Source organism: Sinohyriopsis cumingii, chromosome 10 (assembly GCF_028554795.1).
Source record: "Sinohyriopsis cumingii isolate HCF-2022 chromosome 10, ASM2855479v2, whole genome shotgun sequence".
Lineage (NCBI taxonomy): Eukaryota > Metazoa > Mollusca > Bivalvia > Unionida > Unionidae > Sinohyriopsis > Sinohyriopsis cumingii.
Window position 1 is genome coordinate 113,928,820 of NC_142970.1, and position 17,392 is coordinate 113,946,211.

General features: G+C 35.2%; 1 protein-coding gene across 1 annotated transcript; it reads left to right on the forward strand.

Annotated features, from left to right (window-relative positions):
* Window positions 1–547: 547 nt before the first annotated feature.
* LOC149791053 (protein transport protein Sec61 subunit beta-like) lies at window positions 548–12,462 on the forward strand. The gene is made up of 4 exons (XM_089972964.1): window positions 548–636; window positions 2,615–2,715; window positions 5,377–5,472; window positions 11,911–12,462. Exons 1-4 carry the CDS (start codon window positions 634–636, stop codon window positions 11,996–11,998), a joined length of 288 nt encoding a protein of 95 aa, XP_089829090.1. The 5' UTR covers window positions 548–633; the 3' UTR covers window positions 11,999–12,462.
* The last annotated feature ends 4,930 nt before the right edge of the window (window positions 12,463–17,392 follow it).

Genomic DNA, 17,392 nt, shown 5'->3' on the forward strand with positions numbered 1-17,392 from the left:
CACTCAAATTTTTTATATAAACAAATTTTGAACTAAATTCTTTTTATAAAAGATAACAAACTTACCACCTGCGGTGTATACAAATACACATGAAAAACACTTCTTTTTGGGGGTGGGTGGGGGTAATGGGGGGCATCTTTCTGGCCCCCCCCCCCCCAAAGTTGGGGACATAGAGTCCTACGACCTGACGGCAAAATTAGCAGTGCTCCTTGAGCACATAAACGCCTGGGAGATGTGGCACTAATTACTTCCTCCAGGAACATTTAGCATCCCGCTATACGGGAATAAACCCGTCGCACATGCTCATTTGGGCGCACGCGACGTAAATCCAAGTAATCAATCAATCAATCAATCAATCAATCAATCAATTGTACATTATTTCCACTAAGCTGTAGTTTTTGATGAATAATATTCTTGATAAAATATTTCTACTTAGTTATTAATATGAATGAAGCCATAATAATGATAATAATAATAATAACCAATTACCGAATATATGAAGTCCTGGCCTCGTCACCGGTATCGGATATAAAGCCGGAACAATCTTTGTTGGACTACATGAATAACGTCACTTCCTTTATAATCGACACGTAGACGAGGTTGAGTCCGTGTCTGTGTATTTTATAAATCGTTATGGTGAGTATCTGTGTCCTTTACCAGGAATCTTTGTTTATATAGTCTTTCTTAGTTAAAGAGCATTTTTTTTTTAGTCGCTACATTAAAGCGATCACTAGTTCATCGTTGTCAAATTGGTCCATTTTGTAATTTTATGTTAGTAATTTTACTCTCTTCACTCGGCTGTGATGATATTAACCATAATTTTTCATTTTAGTGATATCATGTTTGGAGTTAAAATAATAATAAGTAAATTTAAACGCATTTGTTTTAATTGTTTGAATATAATTGAGTTTTACGGTTTGGTACTTTGGCATAAATATTCCTTCGAAGCTTTTAAACGTGGCATTTACACTGTGAACATATGGTTTCAGATCAATTACCACAAGTGTTCTACGTAATTTCTTTCTGATGAATTATATTACAATGAGGAATCTTTCTAGTATTCTTTATATATAATCAGAGGAACAAATGGGCCAAACGGTTGTATTATATTCATTATTGGTATGTATGGAGCGCATCTGTACAGCTGTAAGTCACATACGGATTGTCCAGTACATATAATAGGGATAACCAATTATTTTGGAACTACTGAAGAAAAAAAATAACATTACAGCATGTAAAGGTTCTTATTAAAAAATTATGATAACTCAAATAACCTCTTGCACTTAAGAGTTTGATATTTTTTAAACTTATAATTCCTTTAATTTATTCTTTAAAGTTATTTTAGAAAAAAATATTGTGCATCACATTCCTAAGGTTGTGAAAACTTAAGTTCGTGAACCCCCTGCCCATCTGATTAAAATCGGATATCCACTATCCTATGTGAAGATTGACAGCAACTGCTTAGGAGTCGTGTTCTACCATGATCACTAATTTTGTCAACCAATCAGATCACGTGGTCACTGTTTATGCACTGGTTGATATCTGCTATTTAAAGTAACTGGGTCGTAATCTCCACTCTCCAAAATGGTGGTCGTGGGTTTCATTCAGTATTTATGAAGTTTTCACGATTAGAATCACAACTATGAAAGATTCAGTAACTTAGGTAAAGGCTCTGATATTGATGTAGGCAGCAATTAGTTTTTATAACTTGTCAAATTCAGATGACTTAGTGATGTAGACGCAGGCAAAAAACTTTTAAATTTCAAGTATGAGAAATGGCAGCTGTGGTTGGTCATACGGCCTCACTGACATGACAGTGAACGAGCTCTCTCAAGATTTTAAAGCACATAAAAAATTGTTCCGTGAAAAATAATTACACGGCTATAACAATTGGACTTTATTCTTAAATTTTTCCACGCATAATAGATGTGTACCAAAAATGTAAAATGGTTAAAATTGCTGTTAAACGTAACATACACTACATTGCTTAACAGTTAACAGGCAGGCCTATGTATATGGAGTCGAATAGGTAACAGGTGTTCTGTTTATAGCGCGCTGTACTTTGTAACTATGCTCTATGAGGTAAAGGGTTGTGGAATCATTTCATAAGACAGAACTCTGTGAATATCAATAAATATATCAAAGGGCAAGCGCAGCTTCACTTTTCATATTGAAGTTGAAGCTTAGATTTGGTGGGTGTTGTTTATGACTAAATAACCCACTTTGGCTGGTAGCTTTACCCCTGGTTCAACCTAATGAAATTCAGGATTTCAGGCAGCTGTCAGATAAATAATTCAGTTGTGTAAACATGACAGTTGGTCAAATCTCATTTCTTTTGACCCATTGCACCAGATCTTTCCAAATACAGTTTAAAATTCACTTTCTAATAGTTCTGCATCTGTTGATCTCCTACGTGTTTTACTAATGCCTGCATGCAGACTGTCCACCACTGAACTGAAAACAAGGTGAAAATCCACATGATTTAAAATTAAGAAAATGTAATCAATCTGTGGCTTACTATCCTTCACATGTCTGGTATTACGAGAGGCCTCGTATAGAGTTCCACATGATTTGTAAAGATCCAGGATATGATTTGGTTTTCTTCTGTTTATAGCCTGTCCCAGCAAGTTCCACAACAGTAGGGGCTGGTGGTAGAAGTCCTGGCTCGAAGTCTGTAAGCCCAAAGTCAGGAGGTGGCTCAACTGTAAGACAGAGGTAACTTACTTCCTTTTGATGTTCAAACGATTTTGCTCAGCTGCACAGATAAGTAGAAAAACCAATACACAACTCACAACATTATTGGCATCTGGAACTGACATAGTGGGGGAATTCAACAAAGTAAACATGGGTTTTATTGCTTGCAAATATTTTTTAAAATTTGTGAGTATTTCATTCTCTTTTTTGGTGATTTTTTTAGGATTTTAATATTAGGAATTCAGGACTCCAATTTTGGGAAAAGCTGGAGTCCCACCAGCAAAAGTTGCTGTCCCCTACCAGAAGCATATTGGGTATACCTGAAGTGGCTAAATTTCGAGAGAAGAACCAGTGGTTGCACTTGAGTCTAATTTTGTAACTTCTTTACACCACTGACATATAGCTCTTGTTTGTCCATTAGAGTGAGAGGGAATTATGTCAGGCCAAGGAAAGGTCTTATTCCAAGCACTAAGCTAAGCATCATTCACTTTCTTACATCTGGCTTGTGTTTGATGCGAATTATCAGTTCTAGGAACTTGGGTACTCTGCTGAATCTTATTATATTCTTTATCAATTTGCCATTTAACCCCAAAATACTTATCCAAATTTGCAAACTGCATTTTGTTTAACTCTCAACTTGTCTTGATTTCAAGGTCACATGCACTACTTACTCAACTACACTTGGAAACACAATAATGAAAGCTTAAGTTGTTCACTTGATGTACTCTTATACACGTGTACATCATGGGGTCTTTCTGCCTCTGAATTCAGTCATTGTAACTATTAGCACATTTTCTCACCACTCCACAGCTAGTCAAAGTCTTTGATCTTGCTGTCAAGCTATTGGGTCATGTACTTCATATGTACTATTACAATGACCACATGTACATCTGGGGGTCTTTCAGCCACGGTATTTTCTCATTGTAAATACCAGCATAGCTAAAATGATCAATTGATCAACACATTTACCCACTCAGCATGTGTTTGAAGCAGGACTCCAGACTGGCAAGCCTTTGAATTTGCCATCCAGCAATTGTTTACTTACGGAGGAATCCTGCATAAGTGATTTTCTGTGTCCCAGATAAAATATTTGTGTCCATATATGTGTGATTAAATGTTTCCAAGACCTCTGGCATGAGTGCTAAAATCACACACAAATTTTTAATTTTGCATATTTGAAAAACAGTTATGTGTGAGAACAAAGTTGCACATATAAAAAATGCACTCTGCACAGTATCGGATATCTTTTTAACTGTTAAGATAAAACCTGAATAAATAATAATCTACAAGAATAAAAAGTAAGGATACTTGGTTGATAAAAGACCTCAGTCTGTACCAAAATTATTCAGATATAAGTTAATGCAAATGATACTAGGAAATTCTGCAAATTATTTGTACAAGAAACAATAGTTCTGCAACCGATTCCTTTTCCACTTACCTACACAAACATTGGTCACTTTCATGAGGGTTTCACATACATACATCAAGCTAGACTTCAATTTTGGGGAGAAGTGACTTCTCATTTGAACAGAACAGGGACTAGTGGGGTCTAAATACTGAAATGTGGAAGCAAAGCAAGAAATGCAATATATACATATGTGTGTGCTTGCATGTTTTCATTTTATTATTTGAATCATGCCCTCTGTCTCTCGGTATGCATACATGTATCTGCATTTAACATTGATTTTAAGCAGTACTTTATTATCAAGTAAAAAATATAGTTGTATGTATATTATAGACACGTTTTGTCGTATATAAAAATTGTCATGATTATATGCAGTGTATTTTGGCCACGTGACTTTAAAAGAGCACAACAGCCGCCATAGATTGTAAAGAATTTTAATTGATAGGAGTAACTAGATTACAGTATTGCAACAGCAGTGTAGTAGAAATGCTTATCCGTCTACCCTTAAACAAGAATTTCTTTTTACTTTCTGAAAGTTCACTATAAAATGGCAGTCGAAAAGAGTTCTAACCATGTTTGAAACAATCTCTGCACCATGTTCATGAGCACCCTTGTACCATACTCATGAGTGCAAATGCATGTGACAGGATTATGCTGTTCATCCAGATTATTTTGTTGCTTTTGACTTGAGGTTGGAAAGATGTGATCATACTGTAGGCTTATTTATGACCGGTTTAATTATGTGCAGATAGTTACTTATAATGTTTCATCATTGAATGATTTGTGGGATTATTGGTAATTTAATTGTTTAAATCTCACTTCTGCTCCGACAGAAAAAGGAAAGGTTTTTTTATAAATTTCTCATTAAACAATTTAACCATTAAGTAAATATTCATGTGTAGTTCTTTTAGTTGTGTGTGTTAGCAGTTAGCAGGGTCCAAAAACTTTTTTTGTGATTCAAAATCATGTTGGTCAACTGTAGATCAGCTTCAGAGGACTACAAGGTCTGCTTCATAAAATCAGAATTTGTTCCTTTTTTTTTTTGTCCAAAGGAGAACAATTAGTAATTACTTAAAATAATGAAAATATGACGTCTCAAAAGCAGTAATTTTTTCACAGTAAAATATTTTTTCTGAGCTACTGAATTTAAGCTGAATATCACAAGGGCGTATAGTGTTAGGTCTGTACATATATCTGAAAAATTTGTGTGTGTGTGTTTGTGTATCTACTTCTTCATTTTTCTGTAGATTTACTATAAAGAACTTTATTTTTTCAAGGAAAACGGCATCCTCAGGTGCAGGTAGACCCAAGTCAACAGGAAGCAGTGCAGGGATGTGGAGGTTTTACACAGAGGATTCACCTGGAATTAAAGTGTAATAATTAATTTCTCAAATTCATCATAACTGATAATTATGTAGTATTGCCTGTTTTGCTTTTGTTTTGTTTTTTCTTGGGGTGATTTTAATCCTCCATTACTGTATAGCATAAACTGTTTTACCAAAACTAGTTTGTCTTGCTAAATAAAATAACAGGAAGTAGCATTTCATGTATGTTTTAGGCTGACCAGAGTGAATATGCAGGTTTTGGAAAACTATTTTTGAAGTAATGCAGCTAGATAATATATGTTGGTACTTGAAAATGCCAGGTAGCCACCTAGTTTTGACCCATGAAAGCATTAGGTGATCACTTGCAAAATATTGTAGCATTTGACTTTTAAATGGTTGGTGTGCATTTTTTTGCACAATTCTTAATTGAATATCAGTGCACAAGTAAAGATCGTTAAACATTCAAGTATGGTAAAGGTCAGATAAAGGTCATTACATATAAAAGTATAGGTAAAAGGTTATTACATATAAAAGTGTGGTAAAAATTCCTTTACATACAAAAAGTATGGGGAAAAGGTCATTAGTTATACTTATAAAAGTATGGGAAAAAGAATTATGTCACTAGTTGTACATATATTATAACATTAGTATTACAAAATGCATAAAATACGCACAGATTAAAGGTTGTAGACTTGTTTTATCAGATTTGCAAGGCAGGAGTATGTTGGTGAGTGTATTTTCCCCACTTCCTTCAGTATAACAGAATTATTGAGATGACATCAGTTTTCTGCAACTGAAAGCCTGCACAGCAGATTTACTGTAGGTTTTTTAATCACTTATGATTTCCCAAGACTTTATAGACTTCACAGTGATTTTGTAATTTATTTCATGGGACGGTAATTGTAATTATTACATTGTAAAAGTATTTTTGGTTGTCATATTTTATCAGAGACAGAAGTCTCAACTATGTCATTTTGCATCCAGTGTCTCCCAGAGTATTCATAGAGCTACAGTACAACAAGGTAACAAGTGATGTCAAATCGATGATATCTGAATGTAATTACCTTGTAATTTGAACTTCTCAGTAAGAGTTGATTTTTCAGATGTATACTGCATTAATGTCAAATAAGCATGGTCCTAAAATCCTTAAATTTAATTAGATTATTTAATAGAAACTGTAGTCTTTTAAAAAATCCAAGACCTTCGTATCTAGAACATCATTATGGAATGCATCATGATTAAATGTGAACAAAACAATAGAGGATATGCAAACCTTTAATTGTATTGATTGAAAATAACCATTGAATGATGGATTTTCTTATGAATTTGATGCTCCTTGCATCTAATATAAAGGGATATTTCAAGCCTTTTCCTGCAGAATCCAATTCGAGGAATCTCGTAAGGAATTTTGTTGAGTGTCGAGACAAGCATTATTAGCATTGCAAAATGTTTAAAAACTACAAACTATCAGCATTAAAATTTTTAAATCAATCAGCTGTAAAAAAAAAATAGTATATATTCGTATAATATTCTTTACTTCCCTAATTGATGTCATGTTTTTATACCAGAGCTTGGTTCAGTCTTGAAATTTAAATAATAAATATTGTCATCACTATGTCGTATCTGTCTACTGACACATTAAAGTCTGTTCTTAAGGGTAAGTCCGACTTCTGGGCCTGATTTAAGGGTGAAATTCAGCTATATTCACACTTAGAAGCTTTTAAACAAATAAGCATCTTTTACTATGCTTCAGGCAGGACTTTACTATAATGAATGTAGAAGGGAGATAACAAATCCAAAGCAACCTGGACAGATATTTCAGGGTATTCTAATATTTGGGTGAAATTACTTCCGCTTTCAAGCCATAAGAAAGCAAAGTTGGCAACAGTAGGGATAAGTGATTGTAGAAAGTTCAAAATTACAATATTCAAATTAGTCCCTTTGATTTTCAGCATTTGCATATTTTCACATCAGATTTTTAAAGTACTCTTGAAACACTATTAAAACTTATAATTGTTGTATGATGTAAAAATGACAAACAACCTTGAAAACCAATATTTTTTTTAAGTTTTGTGATGACAGAATTATAATGCATTTGATGTAAGTGCCAATTTCAATCAGGATGGTTGGTTTGCCATTATTTTTTATGTACATGTGCCTTGTTAAGCAAATAAGTCGACGGAATTGATTGATGGATTTAATTTTTTTGGACATGTTTGATTCACTATTTGCCCATAATTTTATTGGAACATCCATTACTATCAACTGTGGTTCATCTCATTTGCAGTTTGATAATTTTCTTGTGTTTAAATCAATGTTCTGACCATAATCAAAGGGTCACTTTATCGATACCTGCCCTGATCAGTCCAGGTTGTCTGCTTCTTGTGGAAAAGCACTGAAATGCCATTCCTTTAGCATGATATAGTCAATAATAATAATGAAGACTCTGTATAGCGCCTAATCTATAGAATCTCTAAGCGCTTTACAACATTAGACAACACCTGTAACATAAAAAACATAATGATATTGCAAAAAACAAACACCATGAAATTAGAAAACATAAAAGATGCTGAAAATATTTAAGGTAGGAAACATTATTAGGTCTTTAAGTTTGTTTTTGCAGTCGAAATAAGTGAGTTTTAAGAGCACTCTTGAATGGGATCACTATGTCTTTGTGTCTAAGTTCATTGGGCATTTGTTCCACATTGCTGAGCCCTGGTATGCAAAAGAACGTTGTCCATATGACTTCGTTTTCATAACGGGAATAATGAGTATATGACTGTCAGAAGAGGAGCATAAGTATCTTGCTGTTGTGTACACGTGGGTGAGGTAAGATAGGTATGTTGGACTGGAGTCCCTCGTGAAACATAGGACAGAGAACAAATTTTGTGTTTGATTCTGGATCAGTTGGATAACCAGTGTAGGGTACAGAGCATCGGGGAGGTGCACTCTGATTGTGGTACTCTAAGGATGATCTGAGCAGCTGTGTTTTGAAGTTTCTGGAGTAGATATTGAGATGAGCCAGACAGAATTGAGTTACAATATTCCAATCTTGAAAGTACTAATGAACACAAGTGTTTTAGTGTCATCAGCTTGTATATGTTCATGACATGGTGGTGCATTGTGAGAACACTGTCCAGAGTAACACCTAGGTTTCGTACTGACTGTGTGAATTTAATGTTGGTGTTGCTGATATTTATTGTTTGAGGTAAAGGATGTGAATGAGAAAGTCTCTTTGTTGTGATCAGAATGGCCTGTTTTATCATCATTTCATCTGTAGCTTGTTACATTTCATCCATGATTTCACATCAGAAATGCACCTCTCTACACCTTGGATGGTAGCATCAACTTCAGTTGGGTGGTTAGATTTGTATATTTGGGTGTCGTCAGTATACAGTTGGTGAGACACTGGATGATCTATGACACTTGAGAGCGGCTGATTGTATAGAATGAAGAGAACAGTTCCAAGAACAGACCTTTGTGGAACACCACAAAATAGATCAACTGGGCTGGAGTGTATTCCATTTGCAGACACAGTTTGTGTCCTGTTGACCAAGTAGGACTTGAACCACAGTAAGGCTTTATCATGAATGCCAAATACATGCTGGAGATGGTGAAGTAATATATCATGGTCTGTTGTGTCAAATGCTTCAGACAAATCAAGGAGGGTGAGGACTGTAATCTTTCTATCCAAAGCAGAGAGAATGTCTTTAACTACTTTTAGAAGAGTAGTTTCAGTACTGTGGCAAGGGCAATATGCACATAGCTGCCAACCCTAATGCAGACTGTACATTGCTAAAAAGACATTGTTTTGTTTTAGATGAGATACAAGTTGGGATAGAACAACTTTTTCTAAGATTTTCTTTTAATGAATGGGAGATTAGAAACTGGGTTGTAGTTCTTTAAATCATTATGGTTAAGTGTTGGTTTCTTCAGCAGAGGCTTTACAATGGCAGTTTTGAAAAATGATGGGAATTCTCCGGATGAGAGAGATATTAATAACATCTGTCAGTGAAGGCAATACCGGATCTAAGCATTCAAGCAGCAGTGATGTTGGAATTGGATCAAGTTCACATGACTTTGGTGTGCTCTTCATCAAAATTGTATGTACTAAATCCATACAGACAGGTTTCAAATCCAGTTAATGGTTGCCACTGAAATTCTGTATGGTGGTGAGGAGTCAAATGAAATTGTGTTGTCAAGCTTATCTCTAGTGGTTTGTATTTTGTCACAGAAGAAATTTGCAAACAGGTCCGTAAGGTCGACTGGAGAGAAGGTAGTTGGAAGTGGTGTACGTTTGTTCCTTGACATTATCTTTTTAGCAGTCTTGAAGAGCACTTTGCGGCTGGAACTTGCTGTGATCTTAGTACTGTAGTGGGCAGATTTCACTGCATGGACTATGCTTATGACAGTCTTCTTAGCGGCTTCATAGATTTGCTTATGAATAGTGAGTCTGGTGGAAAGCCAAAGCCTCTCAGCTTTATGGTGGTCTCTTTTAGCAGTGCAGAGCTGGACCCTAACACTGCTATACCATGGAGGACACTTTTGAATTGATACTCTGCGCTTAGTGGCTGGGGCATGTTTGTCAAGCAATGAACAATGGCAGTTGTCGAGTTGTTCTGCTGTAGGAGGTAAGCAAGTTGTTAGGTTTGCTCGGATGTCATGCATTAATTTGGTTATATTTATCATACGGAATTTCTCTTAGTAGCAAATAAAGGCAGAGGTTTAGGGACTGATATGTCAAAGATGGCATATAATGCAGAGGTGATCCGATGCAAGTTCATGTGATACCAGGGAGGACCATAGAATATTATCATCAGGTCTATGAAGAATCCAATCTAAAGTGTGACCATATTTATTGGCGGGTTGGTTAACTGACTATTTGAGGTTGAAAGCATGAATGGAATCTAGAGTTTTTATGTGCTTGGGTTTCCAGGATAGTCAAAGTGCACGTCGGAATCACCAAGAATAATCAGATTGCCACCTGTCGATTTTCCATACTCCAGGAGGTTTGGAAACTTCTCAAAAAAGAGAGATTCAGTCAGCTTGTTTTTTTTTTCTATTCGGAGGAGGGTGGTAGAGGCGGAAAAAATGGAATGACCTTTTTTCCAGTGTGAGTGTGGTTTGTACTAGTTAAAAATATGTGTGGTAGAAATTGAAAGTTGGTGTTAAGACGTTTGATCATGGAGTTCTTTGTGATGACAGCAATTCCACCTCTGCGAGAATTATGGGGGAACGACTTAATAGAGTAACCAGTGGGTGTTAGATCCGCACACTTGGGCTATCGCCTGATGTTTTAGCCATGTCTCTGTCAGGAAAAATATGTCAATATTCTGATCGTTGATAAAATTAACTATTTCTGTGCACTTTTCCGTTGGTCCTACAGATTGGACATTGTTGTTGTTTTTCTGGGGTTTAACGCCATTTTTCAGCACACAATAGGCTATGTATGGTGGCCAGTATTATTGGTGGATGAAGAACCACCGACCCATGAGAAGCTACTGGCAAGCTTTCTCACATACCCACGTTGGCCGAATCCTAGACTCGAACCCACGCAGACAGAGATGAGATGGCAGTGATCTGTAATGGAGAGCGCTTTAGACCGCTTGGCCACTTGGGGCCACGATTGGGCATTGAATATTGTAATATGCAGTGGTATCTCTTGGATAGTTGACAGAACGGTTGACAATTTAATAGGGATTTGAATTATCTAAATTAACGGCCGAATTTTTAAATTGTTGAGTCTGAAAGGGCATAAGGGAGATAACTGGAATTCTTCCTGTTCTACGCTGGCCAGATTTGAAACATTTCATTTTTTGCTTCTGTTTACATTTAAGTAATGATGAATGTAGTCCCACTTCATCTAGTCTAGTGCACAGCGTAGTGTGGAGAACCAAGGAGTGGTTATTTAAAGCAATTATTGAGGGTCCATCATAGCATAAACAGGTGGAGTATCACATGATGGCGGTTTGTTCAACAACAAAGGACGTTGTAGCATTGGAGCAAGACAGCTGAGAAAAAGTCTGACTGTTCTCGTTTCCAAAACAAGAAGATGAAGAAACACATACAAACTGAACAGCCAGTGCATGATGAACACAGTAACGTAGATGAAGACAGATACCAAGCACATATATCATGAAAAAAGGCAAAAAAAAACTGAACAGCTGTTTCAAGCCAGTTGAACGATAGCACAATAATGTGCTAAAAGTTCCACTATAACCAGCCAACAATAGATTTCAATTGTTTACATAGCATAGAACGCAAGCACACATTTTACAGTACTATTTACTTTTAGTTTAGAAAGCGTAAGGATACCACTACTAAGAATAAAAAGATTTGAAAAATGGGAGTTTACAAGCATTTTATGTTATTGATGTTGAAATTTAAGATTCACTAAAATTGAAAGACGCTCAAATCATTGTAATAGTATTTTGCTTTATATACAAAAGTAGAAAATATGCTCATGCATTTTTCTTTTTCTTGCAGGGGACCAGTGCCAGTACTTGTGATGAGTTTGCTCTTCATTGCCTCAGTCTTCATGCTTCACATTTGGGGAAAATACAGTAGGGGATAAAGGGGTTACATGGAATTGAGGGGTTAGGGGCTGATTTTTTAAAAATAAACATGAAAAAGACTATTCCACTTTTTTCAGGTCACATGTGAACTGTGGATTATGAGAATGTGTGTACCTGTGCCACTAAGGTCAATTGCATTGTTACATTCATTTATTCCGTATGTAACGAATCATTTGGATATATCAGTTTTCAGAGCTTCTAATCAAGCGTTAGCTGCTATGTTGCAACCCAATTCATTCAAGTAAAGCAGCATATTATAGTTTTTCTCGTGGAAATTATGTTAAATGGACATGCCATAAATGTTCACCCAGATTCATAAACCAAACATGTTGTGTCATATTCATTATTTTATTTGTATCATATGTTAAAGACATTCTTCCCAGAGATGAAAGTCTTGAGTGAATGAATGTTAGCTGAGGTTTATGAAATGAACATGTATATTGAATAAAATTATTGATGAATATTTGTTGATCTTGCTTTTTGGGGATTAGAACATATTTTTCATCCATTTTACAACCACTATCACCAGGCCCAAGCTCAAGTGCAAAAATTTTATTAAGTAAAACTCCCACCATTTTCTGGTTCTTCCGAAGTCAGGTTCCTCTGCTAACATGCTATATTTCAATTACTTGGGCAAATATAGCATTTTGTAATTTTTTGCTTGAACTTAATTACTTCCTCAAAAAAACACTCTGGTGGCCTATTGGTTAGAACATCCGCCTCCGGTGCGGGAGGTTGCAGGTATGAACCTGGCAGAGTCACACTAAAGACTTACAAAAATGGTACTAACATCTGCCATTATAGGTGCTCAGCATTCAGAGGTTAGTGTTAGGACCGGTCAGTCTAGTGTCAGAATAATGTGACTTGGTGAGACATCATGCTACATGTTTGTGGCATGATGCATATTTTTCACAGTGTTCGACATCACTGTGAACTGCCTCACTGCAGACATTGAAGCATTATAATTGAAAAATTGTAAAAGTTATGTTAAAAATCCAGATTACACATGAACACTTCCACAAATGTGTGTGAAAACATTGAGACTACAGTGATGTAAACTTAGTGGCTGAGATATTGATCGATTGGCTGCCTCTTTGTACAATATCGTTAATGCATACATGCCAACCATTACACATTTGGCATAATCATTACGCTTTTTTCACCAAATTATGGGTAACTGTATTCGGATTACGCTTTTTTCGGTATATCCCCATCCCAAAAAATTTATAATTTGTTTTCTCATTTTTATTAACATCCCATTAATCCTACAGGCCAGATTCTAAAAAAGACGGCTTCTATGTAACTACGACATAAGAGTATGCTTGTCCGAAGACTTGCATGCACTTTCCAAACAGTTTTATGTTCTGTTTATAGCAGTTGTCCTACTTCAAGAAACATTCTGGTTTCTACTTTCAACTTTTGATCTCGGTTTCTGTTTATAGCAGCTGTATGGCTTAGTTAGGAGAGAACAGACAACTTTTCATCTTTGCTCGCAGATTCTTTGTTCAGAACCAGTCATTAGGTATTTGGTGTTATAAGTCCGATTTATTCTAGTCAGTGTGAGTTGGAGCAAAAATATTTTTCAAATAATTTTACAGATGGATTAGGAAAAGGCGAAAAACTGGTTCAGAGATGAATACATGAATTACATAATACAGCATTCCATTCAGGGGATCTTCATGCCCCTTGCAGTCTGCGTGGAAAGGATCTTAATCTTGGCAATGGTGGTAAAACAAGAAACCTTGAATTAGCCCGTTTCCTAACTCCAGTAGAAGACTACATTGGTTCTTTGTTCTGACAATATTTCCTGATTCCAAAATTGCAGAAAATGTGCATGTGCAAGAACAAAATCATCTAATATTGTGAGGTGTTTAACAGGCAGGAGTAGTGATTGTGACAAAAAGTTGTACCCAGTCTGTGTAAGAGACTTTGACAATGAAAAGGGCAGAGTCAGAGTGCTCTTCTTTCTTTACCAGATTTAACACCTTCATCTAATTGACCTCAAATTCATCTGTTTCACTAGGTGGAAATATATACATGTGACAAGTCTGTCTTTGATAGCAAAGAAAATCCTTCTAATTTTCTTAACCAAAACTAGAAGTATTCATGAAATTCTGGAAGTGATATGCAAACAAGTGAAGACTAAGAAAACAAACACACCTTGAATTAAATTGTGATGCAGATCTGAAACTAACTCAAAATATTGCGGAATCAAACACATACCAATAATATGTTATTAAAACGGCTGAGACTCTAAAGTAATAATAAAATTCTGGATCTGTAATAGAATTTAATGTAGACCATACCAAATCCCAAACCATTATATTAAAATGATTGAAAATAAAAGTAAAACATTAAAAACTGACATGACATTTAAAGGTGAATAAACTCCAGAATATTATAATAAAAATTATGAATAAAGATACTACAAAAATTCCTAAACTTACATGGAATTTAGTTAAGACCAAAAAAAATCCTCTGAATATATTAAAATGGCCAAAACTAAAAGTGAAACTGAATATGTAAAATTAGCCAAAGATACACAAATTAATAATTGTAGACAAAAAATGAAAATGTTAAAATATTATAAAAATATAATTGTAAAATAAATTACAAATTATAAAATTTATAGTTTACATACATTTTCATTTTAAAAATTTTAATTATTTGATTTAACAAATATTAGTTTTTAAAGAATAAAACATTTCAAAAACAATTCTGATGTAATATTTTGGTCAAGAGATTTTAAGAAACAAAAATATCAACAATTAGCAAACTTTGGGAAGAAACAAAAATGAAACAGTACCAAAATAGATTTAAAACGTGGAAACATTTTTGTACAAATTGTATAAACCGCTCCGGTGGCCTAGTGGTTAGAGCGTCCGCCTCAGATGCGGGAGGTCGTGGGGTCGATCCCCGGCCGAGTCATGCCCGAGACTTAAAAAATGGTACTAACAGCTGCCTCGCTTGGCGTTCAGCATTAAGAGGTTAGTGTTAGGACTGGTCGGCCTGGTGTCAGGATAATGTGACTGGGTGGGACATCATGCTACATGTCTGCGGCATGATGCCCCAGTGCTAGACATCACTATAAACTGCCACATTGCAGACATCGTAGTGATATGACTGAAAAATTGTTAAAGCTACGTTAAAAATCAAAATCACACTCACACAAAAATTGTATAAAGACTAAAAATACTCAGTTTTAAAAAAATATATATATTAAAATATAATTTCAAGATTTGTTATAACTAAATTAAAACAACACTTTGAAAAACCATTATTTACCCCAAAAAAAAATATTTTAGTAGCTTTAATACTAATTTACAAAATACAAAGACATAGTTCAAACAAAAGTAGACCTATAAAATTTGATGATGAATTTTGTAGACATGAAGGAAAACAAAAGTCAGAACAGACAAAAAGAGAATGACAGTGGGTTAAAGTATTAAACATCATCAAGGAAACGTGTGAGAAATCAAATTTAAAAGTAACATTTGACTCAGATATACAAATTTATCTAATATACTTTACACATATAATCGAAACCGAGGTCTCGTATACTGTGTAGATTTCAGTGACTCTAAACCATCTCCTTTTCCACATCTCTATTTGCTTGTATATATGGTGTTGGATAGACCGTGTGTGTGTTTGTCAGTAGTAGCACGGTTCCCACACCATCGAGAAAAAGTCTGCAGAAATGATTTTTAAAAAATTCCCGACCGTGAAAAGTCCTGGAATTTCGCAAATATTGATGAAAGTCAAGAAAACCCCGAAAATTTTCAGCCACCACTTGACCGAAACAATCACGTAACTGAGTCGCAACTAAACTAATAGTGAGTTAAATTTATCGAGTTCTAACCAGAATATTCAGAGGGTGCAGTATGCATCATTTGGGTGATTGCAATAAACATATATGCTGAGTCAATCCAAACACTCAGTGGATTAGATTCGTACTAGACTTTCAATCCAAACGCTCAGTGGATTAGATTCGTCTACTAGACTTTTAGTTTCAAAGTCAGCTTGACATCCGTATCTTTCTTTACGTGGAAGCTATGAAACCCACTTCAGCATCAGAAGAGGCAAACATCGTGTTGGCAAAGCGTAGCCGCTTACCGGATGGCCTAGCAAACTTTAAACGTTAGATCGAGTGATGCATGCATGAAATGGATATGAAAATTACTTTTTTACTCTCAGAACTTGTGAGTATTAATATCGGAGTTGATGAAATGTGACCTGGTACTCGCGATTTACATTGCTGGTCGCATGAGTACACAAATATAGCAACCCACATTTTCAAATGTAGAGAAAAAAAATTAAAAATATTAAATGAAAGTCGTGTAATCAAAATATAAAAACGAAAGGACACAAAGTTTTCCATATTTATATATTCCGAGAACAACTACTGAGTTTTGTTGCAACACGGGACTACCACGTTGACATGTGCTCTCTTCTTGATAAATCAGACTTGCCATATTGCTGGGTTTTGCAAAAGGTATCTGACTTTAATTTAATATAATTGAATTTCTCTACAACATTAAAATAGAGTTTGTTGTTGATATGACGTGACTAATGGACTTCTGGTGTCGTCGTTTGAGATTCGTGAAGTGACTAGTAATGCAAATGGCCAGTACCGGTCAGGTTTCATTAATGCCGTAGTTTTGTCTAGTCTATAACGGGAAAATAAATCATTTTTCTATAGATTTCATGCAGGTATAAGTCGATAAAACATAAGTTGAAATTTTCTATGCCCACTGTAAGCGACTACCATATGTCGCTACCGCACCGCGGCGGCAAATTCCAAATTTTCGATTTGCAATTGCAACGACCCCTACAACCCCCAACCTAAATGTCCCAAATATGAAAACTTTGGTGGGAATATTCGGAGGAAACCCGGATTAGACAATGGACTGCTATTCGTTTTAATCCAACTTGTAGTCCAAATTGTTGAATCTCAGAGGTGAAATGAGAAATTGTCGTCCCTTGTATTTTATATTAAAATAAAACTATTCTAGCCCCTGTATCAATTAAGGTTTGGGGACTGGTGTAACGAATTACAAGAAGACAATTTGATTTTACAGAAAATTCAGTCCTTGTTTATACAGCAGTATATAATTTTGAAGGTCTTTTATCAAAATTTAAGTCAACCCTTTTGAAAATGTTTTTTAAATGATGGATTTTTAACCATATCTTCTTAAGAAGATTAGGGTGTTTCATAAATCTTGCTTGGGATTTTATTGGCACATATACATTAAGGGTTAAACTCTCTTTGTTGCAAGACAAGATCCTAATTATTTGCGTTTTTTGTTTTATTGACTTAGATGTTTTGGAGAGTCTTGAAAGAGAACCATCTTTAGATTTAGAAAATGCATGTTTTATATTCTAAAATGTTCTTT

What these genes read in the sequence shown, in the direction of transcription:
- LOC149791053 (XM_089972964.1), top strand. An exon ending in GGCTCAACTGTAAGACAGAG is followed by an intron (nt 2,716 to 5,376) that starts GTAACTTACTTC and finishes TATTTTTTCAAG; the next exon opens with GAAAACGGCATCCTCAGGTG. An exon ending in GATTCACCTGGAATTAAAGT is followed by an intron (nt 5,473 to 11,910) that starts GTAATAATTAAT and finishes TTTTTCTTGCAG; the next exon opens with GGGACCAGTGCCAGTACTTG.